This window comes from Nilaparvata lugens, chromosome 13 (genome assembly GCF_014356525.2).
Source record: "Nilaparvata lugens isolate BPH chromosome 13, ASM1435652v1, whole genome shotgun sequence".
In the NCBI taxonomy this organism is placed as follows: domain Eukaryota; kingdom Metazoa; phylum Arthropoda; class Insecta; order Hemiptera; family Delphacidae; genus Nilaparvata; species Nilaparvata lugens.
Genome location: NC_052516.1, coordinates 22,516,882 through 22,533,284, shown reverse-complemented (window position 1 = coordinate 22,533,284; position 16,403 = coordinate 22,516,882). Strand labels below are relative to the sequence as shown.

General features: G+C 34.0%; 1 protein-coding gene across 1 annotated transcript in view; it reads left to right on the top strand.

Moving 5' to 3' along the window:
* The first annotated feature begins 5,863 nt into the window (after positions 1-5,863).
* Positions 5,864-16,403, top strand: part of LOC111051983 (MFS-type transporter SLC18B1) — a 47,677-nt gene continuing 37,137 nt past the window's right edge. The window contains exon 1 of the mRNA XM_039440093.1: positions 5,864-6,131. Coding sequence (XP_039296027.1) covers positions 6,066-6,131 — 66 coding nt within the window. The 5' untranslated portion in view covers positions 5,864-6,065. The remainder of the gene's footprint in view (positions 6,132-16,403) is intronic.

Below are 16,403 nucleotides of genomic sequence, written 5' to 3'. Positions count from 1 at the left end.
ATGGTTAAAATTTAACCGACTTTTGTGCAACCGGCACCTAGTTTTGTAAATTCCACGTTAGTTCAACAACGACAATGCTATTACGGCTATTAGCTTTGTTCTTGGTCCGTCTATCATATTTTATGGTTTATACCGTTTATTAAGGACGTCAGTTGCTTCTTATTGGTCCTTGTAATATTCATCGGGATTAATCATAGTAAAATGATATAATAATATATTAAAACAATATATAAATATAATATCCTATACTATTAAACGAGCAACTTATGTTTATATGTTTGGATGTTCAGATGTTTGGATGTTTATATGTTTGTATTTCACCGGATCTCGAAAACGGCTCTAACGATTCTCACGTTATTCAGAACATAGTAGGTTTATGATATAAAGACTCGATTGCACTAGGTCTCATCCCTGGGAAAACTCGCTGAAGGACAGTAAAAGGATAATTATTATTCATCCTTGGAAAAACAGCTGATAATAATTATTTCGTCGTCTGTTGGTGATGGAAGTTAGTAAGCGAGTTCATGTGTGTGGGACTGTGTCAAAATTATGACTCAGCTGTTGAACTTTTGTAATTATTCAATCAGGTCCTTAGTGCCGGTTGCAAAAAAGCCAGGCTATTTTCAATCCTGATTAATTCCAGTAGATCCATCTTTTTGAAATGGTCTTCTCTGATTTGGTTCACGTGAAGTTAATCAGGATTGATATTTAACCGGCTTTTGTGCAACTGTGCCTTTGCTAGAGAAATTTTTGCATTCTTCTGGGAATTAATATCAATTTACTGTGATTAGATGGAACATTTCTGTATGAATGTTATTATAATTTCTTCTTTCGTAATAATTTTTTATGCTTTTGTACTCCAGAGCGAAGCTCGGTCCCCGATATTAAAAATAATTTTCATAGACGTAAGTACAACTGGGAGTAGTCCGGGAGATATGGGAGTACGAAGTTTCACAACTAAAAGTCAAAAAGTTTTTCAAGATTTTTGTAGACCTGTCAGATTAGTTATTATCTCTTTGACCTTTTATTGGAAAATCTAAAAAAATCTGGTGTGGTACACTCACACTACTTTCCTTGCTCATTGATCTATAAGCCTCATTCTTAAACGAGGATAATCTAGGGGAATAACATTATGCCGATTGGCGGCTTAATAATTTTATTAAAACTACGATTATACTATTGTTATTGTTTTCAGAGTACATTTTCCTTTGTTTGAATTATGAAATTTAAGGATTTTTTAAAAGTTGTCAAAACAGCTGTTCTACAAATAAAATATCGACGTGTGTTCTTTTGAATAAACTACTCTACCCACCTACCTCAAGCACGAGAAGGAGGTTACAAAGTAAATTTCTCAAGAATGGGGTGGACCCCCTGTTAGTTTCTCAGGAAGGAAACTCATGCTAGTTTATAGAGCTGATATATAACTATACAAGGTATGAATTTGAAAAAATCGGTCAAGTCATTTTTGAGAAAATCGTGAAAACATGTTTTTATTTTGCGATTATCCGCCATTTTTCTCAAGAATATTACGGAGCTCCTGCAATTTTCCAAGAAATGAGACTCATGTCAGTTGATAGGGCTTATGAATAGCTATCCATGGTAAAAATTTGAAGAAAATCGTTACAGCCGTTTTCGAGAAAACCGTGAAAAACATGGTTTTTTAGTGATTATTCGCCATTTTTCTCAAGAATATTACGGAGCTCCTGCAATTTTCCCAGAAATAAGACTCAAGTCAGATGATAGGGCTTATAAATAGCTATCTAGGGTATAAATTTGAAGAAAATCGTTAGAGCCGTTTTCGAGAAAACCGTGAATAACATTGTTTTTTAGTGATTATCCGCCATTTTTCACAAAAATATTACGGAGCTCCTGCAATTTTCCCAGAAATGAGACTCATGTCAGTTGATAGGGCTTATAAATAGCTATCCATGGTATAAATTTGAAGAAAATCGTTAGAGTCGTTTTCGAGAAAACCGTGAAAAACATGGTTTTTTAGTAATTATCCGCCATTTTTTCGCCATCTTGAATTGAATTTTATTGAATTTCTTATTGTCGGGTCCTCATGGTATAAGGACGTTAAGTTTAAAATTTCAAGTCAATCGGTTGATTAGGAATGGAGTTATCGTGTTCACAGACATACACACATACACACATACACACACACACACACACATACACACACACACACACACACAGACCAACACCCAAAAATCATTTTTTTTGGACTCAGGGGACCTTGAAACGTATAGAAAACTTGAAATTTGGGTACCTTCATTTTTTTTTGGAAAGCAATACTTTCCTTACCTATGGTAGTAGGGCAAGGAAAGTAAATAAAAATCTGGTGTGGTACACTCACACAACTTTCCTTGCTCATATTTGAAACTACGATCAGACTTCTGTCAGTATATGTGTATATATAATTGTTTTCAGAGTACTTTTTCTTTGTGTGAATTGTAAAATTCGATTATTTTTTTTCAGTCGTCATTTTTTTAAAGTCGTCAAAACAGTTGTTCTACAGATGAAATATCTCGACTATGTCTGTGGGTAGATGACACAAGTTGATAAGTCACATTTTTGACCATATTGAGTTATGCATATGGTTGTGTTCAGAAAAATTAGATCTATAAGATGGTATAACTAAATATGTTGTACCTTTTTAAATAGCTGAGATATAGACCTTGCTTAAGCCTGATACTGCATTTTCTTCCAAACCCCAAGTTGACAAATATTGATAAGTACATATATCTCAACACTCTTCTACCGGTTTGTATTATAATCCAATTATCAAAAGATGACAAAATTTGATAAGTGTATGTACTGGTAGGCTATTATAAAATCTGAAAATCAATAACCCATATTGAGAACTACATAACCCATACAACTTTGCAAACAGTTCAAGTTTGGTTAACTTGATCAATACTTGTAAATAATATCAATTAATTTTTAAAAAATATATTCAAATTTCTATAAAATCGATTTTTAAGATATTCCCTATACTGTTACATTGTGATTTGAAACATTTGGCAGATGGCAAAACATGATATCTCTGACATCACTTGCAAAAATTCTCAATAGTTAATTTAAATAAATTGTTTTATCCCTTGATATTTTCTATTTAAATAGTCGAGGATCAGCTGATTATATTAGTGTAAAATGGGTAAGACTATTTAAATAGTCGAGGATCAGCTGATTATATTAGTGTAAAATGAGTAAGAAAAAATATTATAGATAATGTTTGCAGCTATGCCAAACTTTCAAATTGCTCTCCTGAAAAGTTTACAAATCATGACTTATCAGCTTGTGTCATCTACCCACAGATGTGTTCTTTTTATGAACTGCGCTACCTACCTACCTCATTCACGAGAAGGAGGTTACTAAGTCCATTTCCCAAGGATGGGGTAGACCCTCCATTGGTTTCCGAAAAAGGAGACTTATGCCAGTTGATAGAGCTGATAAATAACTATACAGGGTATGAATTTGAAAAAAAATCGGTCAAGTTATTTTTGAGAAAATCGTGAAAAACATGGTTTTTTGCAATTATCCGCCATTTTTCTCAGGAATATTAAGGAGCTCCTGCAATTTTCCCAGAAAAAAAACTCATTTCATTTGATAAGGCTTATGAATAGCTATCCATGGTATAAATTTGAAGAAAATCGTTAGAGCCGTTTTCGAGAAAACCGTGAAAAACATGGTTTTTAGTCACTATCCGCCATTTTTCTCAAGATTATTACGGAGCTCATGGAATTTCCCCAGAAATGAGACTCATGCCAGTTGATAGTGCTTATGAATATCTATCTATGGTATGAATTTGAAGAAAATCGTTGCAGCCGTTTTCGAGAAAACTGTGAAAAACATGGATTTTTAGTCATTATCCGCCATTTTTCTCAAGAATATTACGGAGCTCCTGAGATTTTCCCAGAGATGAGACTTATGCCAGTTGATAGGGCTTATAAATAGCTATCCATGGTATGAATTTGAAGAGAATCGTTAGAGCCGTTTTTGAGAAAACCGTGAAAAACATGGTTTTTTAGTCATTATCCGCCATTTTTCTCAAGAATATTACGGAGCTCCTGAAATTTCCCCAGAAATGAGACCTATGCCAGTTGATAGAGCTTATAAATAGCTATCCATGTTATAAATTTGAAAAAAATCGTTAGAGCCGTTCTCGAGAAAAACGTGAAAAACATGGTTTTTTAGTAATTATCCGCCATTTTTTCCGCCATCTTGGATTGAATTTTATTGAATTTCTTATTGTCGGATCCTCAAGGTATAAGGACCTTAAGTTCAAAGTTTCAAGTCAATCGGGTAATTAGGAATGGAGTTATCGTGTTCACAGACATACACACATACACACACACACACACACATACACACACACACATACACACACACACACATACACACACACAGACCAACACCCAAAAATCATTTTTTTGGACTCAAGGGACCTTGAAACGTATAGAAAACATGAAATTAGGGTACCCTAAATTTTTTTGGAAAGCAATACTTTCCTTACTTATGGTAATAGGGCAAGGAAAGTAAAAACGTCCCAGCATCCCTATCAAATCGTCTGACTAACTATCTCACTGAAAATAAAAGTTTGAAATCCGAAATTAAGCGTAATATATGCAAGGGTACAGCCAATATTCTGCACTGCAAATTTCATGTTTAGAAGGTCAAGATTGGTAACCCCGTTTCTATACCTATATAGTATATAGATATAGATTACACATTCATGTATATTTCCAAACCAGTTCTATAAATAGCTTCTCAAATACCCGGAGGGTATGTCTGCGAGAAATCAGAAATTTCCCTCTAATACAATCTCAAAGGAACCGGTTGATGTAGGAGGGAAATTCTTGAAGTCTGAAGGGAATTTTTCTTGATGAAGTAGAGGAGGAATGGGAAATTTTCATTCCACCAGAGATTTTGCAACAATAAACATGACAAAACTTGTCAATATGAGAGTGGTATTTGTATAACAAGAGTACCTAATAGAAATTCAGTATAATTTGAAGAAAACGCTAATACTGAATTACCTGTAGAGCTTCCGAAGATGCTGAGTAAAACTATTCATATTTGATTTATTCCATCATTTGAAGGAATTCTATCGTACTCAAGAAAAAGCATAACAGGTTCATCGTCTGAACTGGCCCTTTCTAATTTTATCTATTTTGGACTGCAGTTCAAATCAAAATATAGGTTGTATGTTATATGAATAGAATATGTTTGAGATGCAATTGATTACTATTAACAGTAATTTTATTAATACCGGGATAACTTGAATCGCTCTCCAAGATGTAGATAGAGAAACCTATAGGATCACAAATCGCTGTCTGTGTTCTGGTTGCACAAAAGCCGGTTGAATTTTATTCGTGATTAATTTCACTTGAACCAATCAGAGAAGGCTTTTACGAAAAAAAAGGCTTCTCTGATTTGTTCTCGTAGAATTAATGACGATTTAAATCTAACCGACTTTTGTGCAACCGGCACTGTGTCTCTGAGTGTCCGGGCTTTCAAACTTCAGGTGCGTTCCGAAACAGTTACCAGCCGCCAGCGGGAAGCAATTTTTAACATATAATTACTCAAAAACAAAAAATAGAGACCACGTGGAACTAAATTTAAATCTCCTTTTCTATTATTAACTTTTCTGTAGTGGAATTTATTTCTAACCGTCATCATTCCTCGCAATTTACATCAATGATTTTCCTTCAACTAATTCTGCCAGTATAAAGTGGATCTCACTACAGCGTAACCGGTTACAGGTAGAGGGAAATTTTCGTACCCTGAGGGAAATTTTGGCCTATAAAGGGGAATTTTATTACCGGTGTAAAGGTGGCACCCGCACGCGTATATTCGCGTACACACGGCCCCATGTGACTTGGTTATATAACTCTCCAGGTTTGTTTTCGGTCAAGGAATCCTTACTTAGCTCAAGTTGATCTTCAGTTGTCCAGAAAAGTTGCACAAAACAACACAACTTTTCGACTTGTGAGGGAAAATTTGCATGGGAAAAGGGAGAAAATGTTGGTGAGGTGTTAGATGGTGGGGAGAAGGGGTGAAATATGGTTTGCCAAAGTGATGAGGGTCATCTTCTGGAGAGGTTGGATTCCAAGAAATATAAACACGAGGTAAGTGGAATTTGTTTGTTTATTGAGACATTTTCGGTAGAAAAAGGACCTGTACATGACGTAACATTAGTAAACAATTGAGAATATCATCTGAGAGGCACACTACTTGCTTAGAACTCTAACATACCACACCTATAGTTTGGAAAATTGATTGTCAGCTGGAAAATTTTGAAAAATATATTCTTTGAAAATTGTTAAAAACGACGTTATCTTATCACAATCACTTTACTTATTGAGAAACTAGTTTCAGCTGCTACACCATTATTAATCTTCAGTGGATCAAGAGTTTCCATAGTGAGATACTGAGATTCATTTTAAACTGTCAGCATCCCTTATAAAATAACATCGATGTTTCTCATTCAACCAATGAATGTTGACAGTTGAAAGTTGGGAGTAAATGTCACTTTTTATAGTATACTAAACTATCCTATAAATAAGTAGTTGTAAGAATTAACTTGTGTATGAGAATTTTTCATAACATTAGAATTGTTCGGGCGTTATTTTCGTACGGAAAAGCATCTGATATATAGACGCATCCTGATACCGTTTGCTGAACTACCATGACCGAGTTTGATTATATCGGTGTCAATAACTGAATCTAATATAAGAAGTTTACTATGTAGTCACTACCTATTCTGGTTAAAATATTATTATACTCGTACTCGGGAAATATATGCCTGGAAGATTCTATTAATGTGCTTTAAAGTATCTGTATCTTAAATAAAAATATAAATCTGAGTAGGTAACATTTCAAATATTATTTAATCACGACACGTTTCGGCTACTAATGTCATTATCAAGAGTATTCACTTAAATGCCATTTACTTTTATATTAAAAATAGCCCTAAACAAAAAAGACAATATTTATAGGCCTACCTTCTTTGCAATATGGCTATTTGTTTTGGAATTTTATGATCAATCAGGGGTGCCCACAGGGGGAGGTTTTGACGCAGACTGCGTCCTTGAAATTGAAATTCTAGGGGGAGGGGGAGGGGCTAAAAATCATACCTTTAGGGGTCCCAAAAAAGGTCAGTAGTGTTTCGAATCACTACTGACGACATTTTTCTGGGATTTCCAATTCATTGGGGGGTAGCAACTGATTTTTTCCCCAATTTCAGGGTGTGTCTATGAGGGGTGAACACCCCTGGGTTAATTAATTTGAACTGGGTTTATTGAATTGAAAACATACGAATTTGTTACAAATGAACAGATTTGAATGTGCTTTGGATAAAAAAAATTTGTTCTGATGAAAGGCCACTGTCAACATTCTGTTAATCGTCATTCTGTTAATCGTTGGAAATCAATAATTTACCGCATTCATCAAATCAATCAAGACAGATGGAATACCGGTACTGAGATTTTGCAATCATTCAAATGCTAAAGAATTAATTATCGTATTATATTAAGCGAGCAATTTCTGTATATTTGTATTTTTATATCTAGTTATTATGTTTAACGGATCTCGAAAACGGCTCTAACGATTTACACGAAATTAGGAACATAGTAGGTTTATGATATAAAAGTTCGATTGCACTATGTCTCATCCTTGGGAAAACTCGCTGAACGACATTAAAAGGATGTTTCATCCTTGGCTGAAATAGCTGTGGATAGTAAAAAAGTGAGTGAGCGAGTGAGTATATGAAACATCAAAATATCGCATCCCCGAAATTCATAAGGTGACATATAGCGAGCTGTGAAATATAAACACGATCATTTTAGAGAATTGTGTTCTGTTTATCAATAAATAAAAATAACGAGCGAAGCTCGGTGCCCCAATATTTATTATTAAACGAGAATCCAATGAATTTTTTTTTTTATAACGAGAATCCAAATTAAATGCTGTAAATCACCCCGAATTTCCATCTAGCTGTTTACCCTGTTGTCAAAATTTTCAGTAGCAGAAGTCTTCGGTGTGATTATATCATTTAATTTGGATTCTCGTTTAATAATAATTATTGAACCAATCAAGCAAAAGATTGATCATTCACTAATTTTGATAAGATCCGAAAGTACCATAACAACACAGTTGATAAATTATTATGAATAATTTGAATTTGAAAAGTTCTTGGTTACGGTATGCATTCCGTCTACTCTTATTTGCAGTGATAGAAGTTGTTGGTTGTTGTGTTGAGAGATGATTAGATAAGAATAGGACTAGTCAAGAGCCAAAACGGTATTTCTCCTATCTTCTATTTGTGATATTAAACGCAATAGACCACAGAGCATAGAGCAGCTCAATCACAATACATCTTCACTCTTGTTGCTAGTCAATATCTAGATCACATACTCCAAGTCGACAAGTGTATAGCTACTTACATCAAACTATCACATTCCTCATAAATAGTACAGGCACAGCCTAGTTTTTCCTCCAATGTCATAATTATTGTATTATGATTATAGTATTAATTTTATACAATAAATAAATAAAATCAATGCTTCCCATTCGAACAATGCTGTCAGTGACCGTTATCATGTAATAAATGAAGAATGAAGAATTTTACAGAATAATAAATCATAAGTGGAGAAACATAGATTTGGATAGTTTATATGGATAGCTAGTAGCATAGAGAAAGGATACTGTTTCAACTTGTATCAGTTGTTGTCTCTGCTAGTAGGTAACCCGTGCTCCGCAAGGGTTCAATTAAAAACTTGACAAACTTAAAGTTTGACCTACTGAAATCTTAAAAAATCTAAAATAGGCCTATAACCATCCTCGGTAAATTAAGAATATTTATGCGAAATTTCAAGTTAACCAGTTGAGTAGTTCAGACGTGATGATGCGTCATTCGTGAATTTCTTATCCCGTACATGAATAAGCCAATTCTTTCCTTTATTATCATCCTGTTATCACCCAATTATTATTATCCTGTATTATAGATAACAAAATGATCGTTTTTGACACAAAAAATAATTGTGTTTGATTCATAACTTCTGATACACAGAATGTCTCTGACACAGAAAATGAACGCCTCTGATAGGATGAGAGCTTGTTGCATAGCTACTCTGTGATTGGCTAAGACAAGTCAGCTGTCACTCCACTTTTTAACGGTAGGAGGAGCTGAGAAATTATTATAGAACTTGAAAAAGAGGTTAATTAGTACACAATAATGAATAAATTCTACTTTAGCTGATGCTCAAAGTAAAACCGAGATGTACATGACATACATGTCTTATACACATAAACAAGGTGAATAACTAATTACCTTGATAAAAATCTGGAATCTGATGATGTGAATTTTGAAGATATTTCATCACTCTGAAAAGTAAAAGTTGCAAAAACTTTTGAACCTAATGAATTGCACACTCGAAACTGGTTATTATAACGAGAATTTTCTGAATTGATGAATAGGTCCTAACGTGTTGATTAATATTAATACAGTTATATCAAGTAGCCTGTCTGGATCAGGTCTGCTGCCAAATTTTTCAGGTCGCACATGATCAATTTCAGGGCCTCTGATATTACTAAATGACTGTTTTATAAGTAGTTGATTTGAGGTAACTCTTCCTCATCTGATTCTTGAATACATTCTGCTATAGTGAGGTCCATGTTATAACGGCTGTGAAGAAAGATAGGAGAAAAACGTTGCTGATCCTCTGTCTTGTCAATGTCTTCTATAGACTTATTACTAGGTTTATTGATGTAATATTAACTGTTGAAAGTATCAATTATATTTTATTTAGCAAGAAATTATATTTTTCAATAATTCCATAATGAATTTTCATAATTAAGATGAAATATTTTGTTACTTAATTATGTATTCTACATTGTTGAAAGACGATCTGGCAACTGAGTAAAGCGAGAAAGAGAAAGCGCTATCATCTTGGTTGAATGATAGACAAGGATAGCAATACCATTGCTAAACAAACACTGCCATTATAACGTGGACCTCACTGTATCTACTCGTTATTGATGAAGTTTTATAGTTGATTGCATAAATAATTCAGTATTAGAACCACATTTAAGTTGATTCAGTAATTTAGGAATAGAGCTTCAAAAAATGACCTACATTATAGGCCTACAGTTTTGCCTATAGTGAGATTTTATGTCAATATTGGTTGAATGGAAAGTGTAGCTATTGTTTATAAAGAAAATAATGCGGACATTAATTTTGAAGTGAGTTTTACTCTAGAAAGCTGGGAGATGAAAAAATGAAAACTTCTTCTTCTTCTTCTTCTTCTTCTTCTTCTTCTTCTTCTTCTTCTTCTTCTTCTTCTTATTCTTCGCCATTATAAAGTGGACCTCACTGTATCTACTCGTTATTGATGAAGTTTTATAGTTGATTGCATAAATAATTCAGTATTAGAACCACATTTAAGTTGATTCAGTAATTTAGGAATAGAGCTTCAAAAAATGACTTTATAGGCCTACAGTTTTGCCTATAGTGAGATTTTAGTGTCAATATTGGTTGAATGGAAAGTGTAGCTATTGTTTATGAAGAAAATAATGCGGACATTAATTTTGAAGTGAGTTTTACCATAGAGAAACAATAGCTTGAGTAGATATCCCATGGTATAGGGCGTTTATGTCGCAACTTTTACTGTTATCTCAAGCCGATAGTCCACGTATTTCTTTCCCAAAAAGCTGTGTGACGCTGATAGTCTCTCATATTGTGCCATTTATACACTCTTACCCGGTCAAAACAGTAAAAATCGACAATAATAGACAGTAATCGGCTTGAGATAACAGTAAAAGTTGCGACATGAATGCCCTATACCATGGGATATCTACTTACGCTATTGTTTCTCTATGGTTTTACTCTAGAAAGCTGGGAGATGAAAAAATGAAAACTTCTTCTTTTTCTTCTTCTTCTTTGTCTTCTTCTTCTTCTTCTTGTAAGGCGCTACAGCCCATGGTGAGTCTTGGCCTCCGCAACTATCAACCTTTACGCATCTCTATCGTTGACTACGCCTCTCCATGCCCTTACTCCCAAACTCTTAACATCAGTCAACACCTCATTCAGCCATATTTCATATTTTTAATATTAAAATATTTCTAATATATTTCATATTAATTTAATATTTCTCATATATTTCTGGGTCTAGGCAAAAGGAGATAGATGAGAAAACAAGGACTTTGAAAAAACAAAAATCTTTAAAGAACATGAATATAATGGACATTTTTGCTAGAGACGAAGTGGAAGGAAAGACCATAGAAAGGACAGGCAGAATAACTGACAGAAAACAAAAAATGATATTCACATTGTGAGAAGGAGATAATGAGAATAAGTATTGAGAGAGTTGGAAAAAATTATATGAACAAAATGGGCAGATGAATGGGAGAAGGAGACAAAGTGGAAGTGAAAATGAAAGAAAAATCCATCTATTCATTTATTTCTACATTGATAGATACAATATAATTCTCAACTATGAATGATTGGGAAAGGAACAACAGGCTTAAAGCCCAAAACTGTTCCTCTCCCAAATTTGGATAGAAATTGTCCAAAAATAGGTTTTGTTTATCACATCATAAGTTTTATCTAATTTTGATTCCAATTTATAAAATAATTACACTGTGAGACGAAAAAGAAATAGAAAAAAGGAGGAGAAGAACAACAACAGAAAAGAAATGGGAACAGGATTAAAAACGAAAATAATGAGAAGTAGATTTGTAGAAGGAGCAGGAAGAAACACATGAAGATGTGGAGAAAATGTTGAACGAAATAGGCAACATATAAAAGGCGAATTATAGAACAGCTAACAGGCATAGTGGAAGAAAGCAGGCCTAATAAAACATTTCTTCGAGAACAGAAGAGTTCAGACACCCACACTGGAACAGTTATCTTTCTTAATAAGACAAGATAAGAAGAAAGACTCTAATCTCATAATAATCATCTATTTCATCTTTCTGATCAACCCAGATACAACATTTTTAGTATAATTTATATTTGAACTGTAAATTTTTGTGATCCTTATAAAAGTGTTTTCATAACTTCATTTGGACTATTTTTATCAAAATTAGGGATAGAAACAGTTTTGGGTTTATCCTGTCGATTCTCTCAATCATTAATTTGATATTGTGATTGTGGAATCTATATGTATAAAAATTAATGTATGTTTATGTGTTTGTTTGTTCCCTATGGACTTGGAAACTACTTGACAGAACGGTATGAAACTTTGGGAATATGTTGTGTGAATATTGGGGATGGTTTCTGACCAGAAATTTCAATAAGGGGGCTAATAATAATTATCTATCAATCCATTTTACAGACCTAGGTTTTCGAAATTGTCGGCTGAGCGGCTACCAAAGAACCGAAAGATGATCATGTTTCAAGATCATGCTGTGATAATATGATTTAGCATATAAAGTTACCAGCTGTAATAAATAGGTCACCCTGTGATAAATTGTGTACTGGTATTAAAACGGTAGTTTGGAGTTGAATTGTATTTGATTGGTACCAGCTATAGATAATGGTTCCTTAGAAGATCTATACAAATAATAATGATCACTCCCCTATCATTGAGAAACTGGGAATGTTAAAAAAATTATTCACCTCATGGAAGAGGGTTGTTCATATTGCATTCATTTACTGAAGAATGACAGAATAATTTACAACTTTTTTTGTATCCAGCTTAGCTTATATTCATCCTTAGATGGAAGATGGAAAGAATATGGAATTCTGTACATAGTAAATCACATATTTCCTGGACCATCTATTGACAATCAACACTATGAACACATTAAATTCATCTTTGAAACACTGATTTAATCTATCTATTGTTTTTTAATTCAAAACTTTACTAATAGATATTACTACCAATTGATTGAGAAGAATATTTTTTCAGATTAATAAATGCTGCATGACTAAACACAAAGGAAGTCCTTATTGAGATGTAAATGAAAATATTAATTATCAGATAAATTTAATGATTCACCAAGTGTGACATGAGATACATTGACTTTTTGGCGGTGCGAAGTTCGCCGGGCAACCTAGTTTAATAATAAATAGACTCAAGGAAAAGAATCATTAAAGCTACACTATTAGAAAAAATACTACTACGCGTAATCAGAAAAATCAAGTAATGTAGGCAAAGACAACAGAAAAAAGAAGACAAAAATGATGGAAAGCTTATGTGTTTTAGTATAGAATAAATAAAGAATTCTTGAACATTTTTAGCAGACTATGGGAAGGCTAAGCCTGAGCATCTAATCATGCAGTGGTAGAGTGATATGATGTGGTTATGTAATGCGCATCAAGTTCTGTATAGAGAGATTCCATTCAAACTGTCAGCATTTCTCATATAGTAACATGAATACTTCCCATTCAACCAATGCTGACAATATATTAATCTCACTATAGCAGGCTGTGTATAGGTACATACTGTAGTAAGCTATTTTTATAGTGTTTGAGTCCATCTCTCCATTGAGAGTTGAAGTTTTACCTTTGGAACGTCTCAGCTATGGCCAATATTACCTACTGCGTAGGCCGAGTTTACCTTCCGATAGTGCATTCAACTCTATCTTGCTCTCTTCATTAGGATAAGTCTTAACACCGGTTCTAGTGAGGAAGAAGAACAAAGTAGGAAGAGGAGGAAGAGGAGGAGTAGGAGGAGGAGGATGATGCGGAGGAGAAGGATTACAAGGAGGGGAAAATTACAGAAAAAAGCAAGAGATTTCTAACAGAATTTCATGCTGACCAGATCATTATTTTTATTCGGTTTTGGGAGCCAGGGGAGAAAAAAGAAAGAGTAGAGTTTTACTGGAGATAAACATGACAAAAGGAACGATAGAAGGAGTAGAGGTCGAGTAGAAGAGGGAGTAGGGAGAAGAAGAGAGATTGTGAAGCAGAAGCAGCCGTAGACTTGTAACGAAAGTTCAGGAAAAGGAGAATGAGATGACATAATGATTATTAAGTAAGAGTAGAGGTAGATAGGAGAAATACAAGACAGAAGGACAGAAGAAGGATATGAAGAGAATATAAGAAAGAAGAGGAGAAAAAGTGGAAAAAGAATGGGGAAAAGGAGAGTAATGAGATGAGGAGGAAGAAGAATAATCCAGAAGCTTCTTAGCAGCCTTTCTAATAATAGAATAATTAATGGATAGTATTAAAACATACCAGGGGAAGAAGAATATGAATAAGAAGAGAGTGCTGGAGGGATAGGAGAAGATTTCAGAGGAGGAGGTGAAGAAGAAGGAGGTGAGAGAAGAGGATGAGCAGAATGATGAGAAGCAGGAAAATGAACAGGAGTAGTTGATGAAGGGAGTGATGGAGGAAAGGGAGGAAACTGTGGAGAAGGAGGAGAAAGCAAGGAATGATGAAAATCAGAAGTAGAAGAAGAAGAAGAAGAAGAAGAAGAAGAAGAAGAAGAAGAAGAAGAAAATAGAAAGAGGGAGAAAAAGAAGAATAGTGAGAAGATAACAAGAAGTAGCAGACAGAGGCTTGTAACATAAATTTTTGGTGATATGAGAGTCAGTCAACGGTTGGGTAGAAACAAGCGTCAAGAGAGATCGGATTAAATCACGACAGAAGAAGAGAGAACAGGATAACAGTTGGAGAGAGAAAGAGAACAAAACAGAGGCCTGTAACAGAATTTAAGCCTGATCAGAATTCTAATTTGGCTTTAAATTTTTGGCCAGTCTTCAAGGTTACCTTCTGCTTCGAAGTAGCCTTCGATCTTGAATGTCCAGAGTTCAGTGATCGTGTTTTATCATTTTTGCACGAAAAAGGAGAGATATAAAGAAGAAGGAAAGAACAGGCCAAGAGCGAGAAGAGGGAAGACAATGCATTCACAGGAAGATAAGAGAGAATAAGAAGTATACCATAGTACTATGTTCATCGAGAGGAGAGACGAATCATAAAGTCTGCGCTTTTATAAATATAAAAGTAATCACTAATATCAGCTTATTTCATACTAACATATACTCACTATATATTAGTGACCCCCTGGGTTGGAGAACTCGCTCAAGATCTGCTATATTGTAATCTTTGAAACCCGCAACTTTTAATTATACAGAGTTGATGAAAAACATCGAAACAGCTAAATATTTCTCTAACAAGAATAATTCGACAGTAGGTTTCATTGGGGATCCCATTTGAAATGAAAAATTAGTCTTCAAAAATTACTTTGTCGCTTTAAATTTTTGACCCTCATATGAATCCAAATTCATTTTTTGAAATGAGAAGGATGTCATGTAGTACATGATTTCGATACAGAGTTCCAAGAGAAAATAAATGGCGAAAACCGCACCTTGATATATAAACCCGTATCAGTTTGTTGATGTAAAAGTTGTATATTAATCAGCTGAAATCATGTGTAAGCGCGTGTGATAGCTCCCAAATAGCTTCAGCTGATGTTATCAATGAATGGCAAACTCTAATAGGCCTAATTGCATGCAATGATTCTTTAGCTGATTAAATGATAAATCATAACAATTTTTTTCGTATGCACTTTCAATGTTATTTTTATATCCTGAAAAAGGACGAAGATTTTTATATTCTGAAAAGGACGAAGAAATGAGTAAATTTTTTTGTCCAACGAACTTAACCTGAAAAAAAGGTTCGAAGAATACGTGTTCAAAATTTGAAGCTGATTGATCAATTTTTCTAAAGTTATTGTAGAACATACAAACAGACGGACAACGACTTTGGCCTTCAGTAAATCAAATGTGAGAACTCGCTAATGCTCGTTCGATTACTAATATCAGCTTATTTCATATTTGTACTTACTATATAGTAATTTCAACAAGTGAAAGCTCATACGAGTCATTACTTTCATAGCTATACACAAGTGCAAACTTTATATTTTGTCTTTCCTTCCGATGAACAGATTATAGTAATAATTTGATGAGGAGAAATTGGAATGAATCGCATTTGAAGAAAAGAACGAGTAGGATGTGTTGACAGTAAAGAGGATGTGAAAGAAAAGAGAAGATGAAGAAGGAGCAATAGAAAAGAAGGATACAATAAGAATAAATTACCTTAACAAAATTATGGTAACTGTAATTATGTATACTGATATGTATTGCAAGAGATAAGACCCCAGTTGGTTGGGAAAAAACATTAACAATAATACGTATTAAGAATCGAGAGACTAGTGAAAATGAAATGATAGTAGGAGAGGGCATAGAAAAGAAGGATAAAATAAGAATGCATTATCGTAACCAAATTACCTTAACTGTAATTTGATATGACTTGGAAAAAATAAGACACCAATTAGTTGAAAAAAAACATGAACAATAATATTAAGAATCGAGAGAATAGTGGGAAGGAAATAATAGTAGGAGAGGGAATTCTGTAGGAGGAGGAAATATAAAATAAGACAAGAGAATGAATG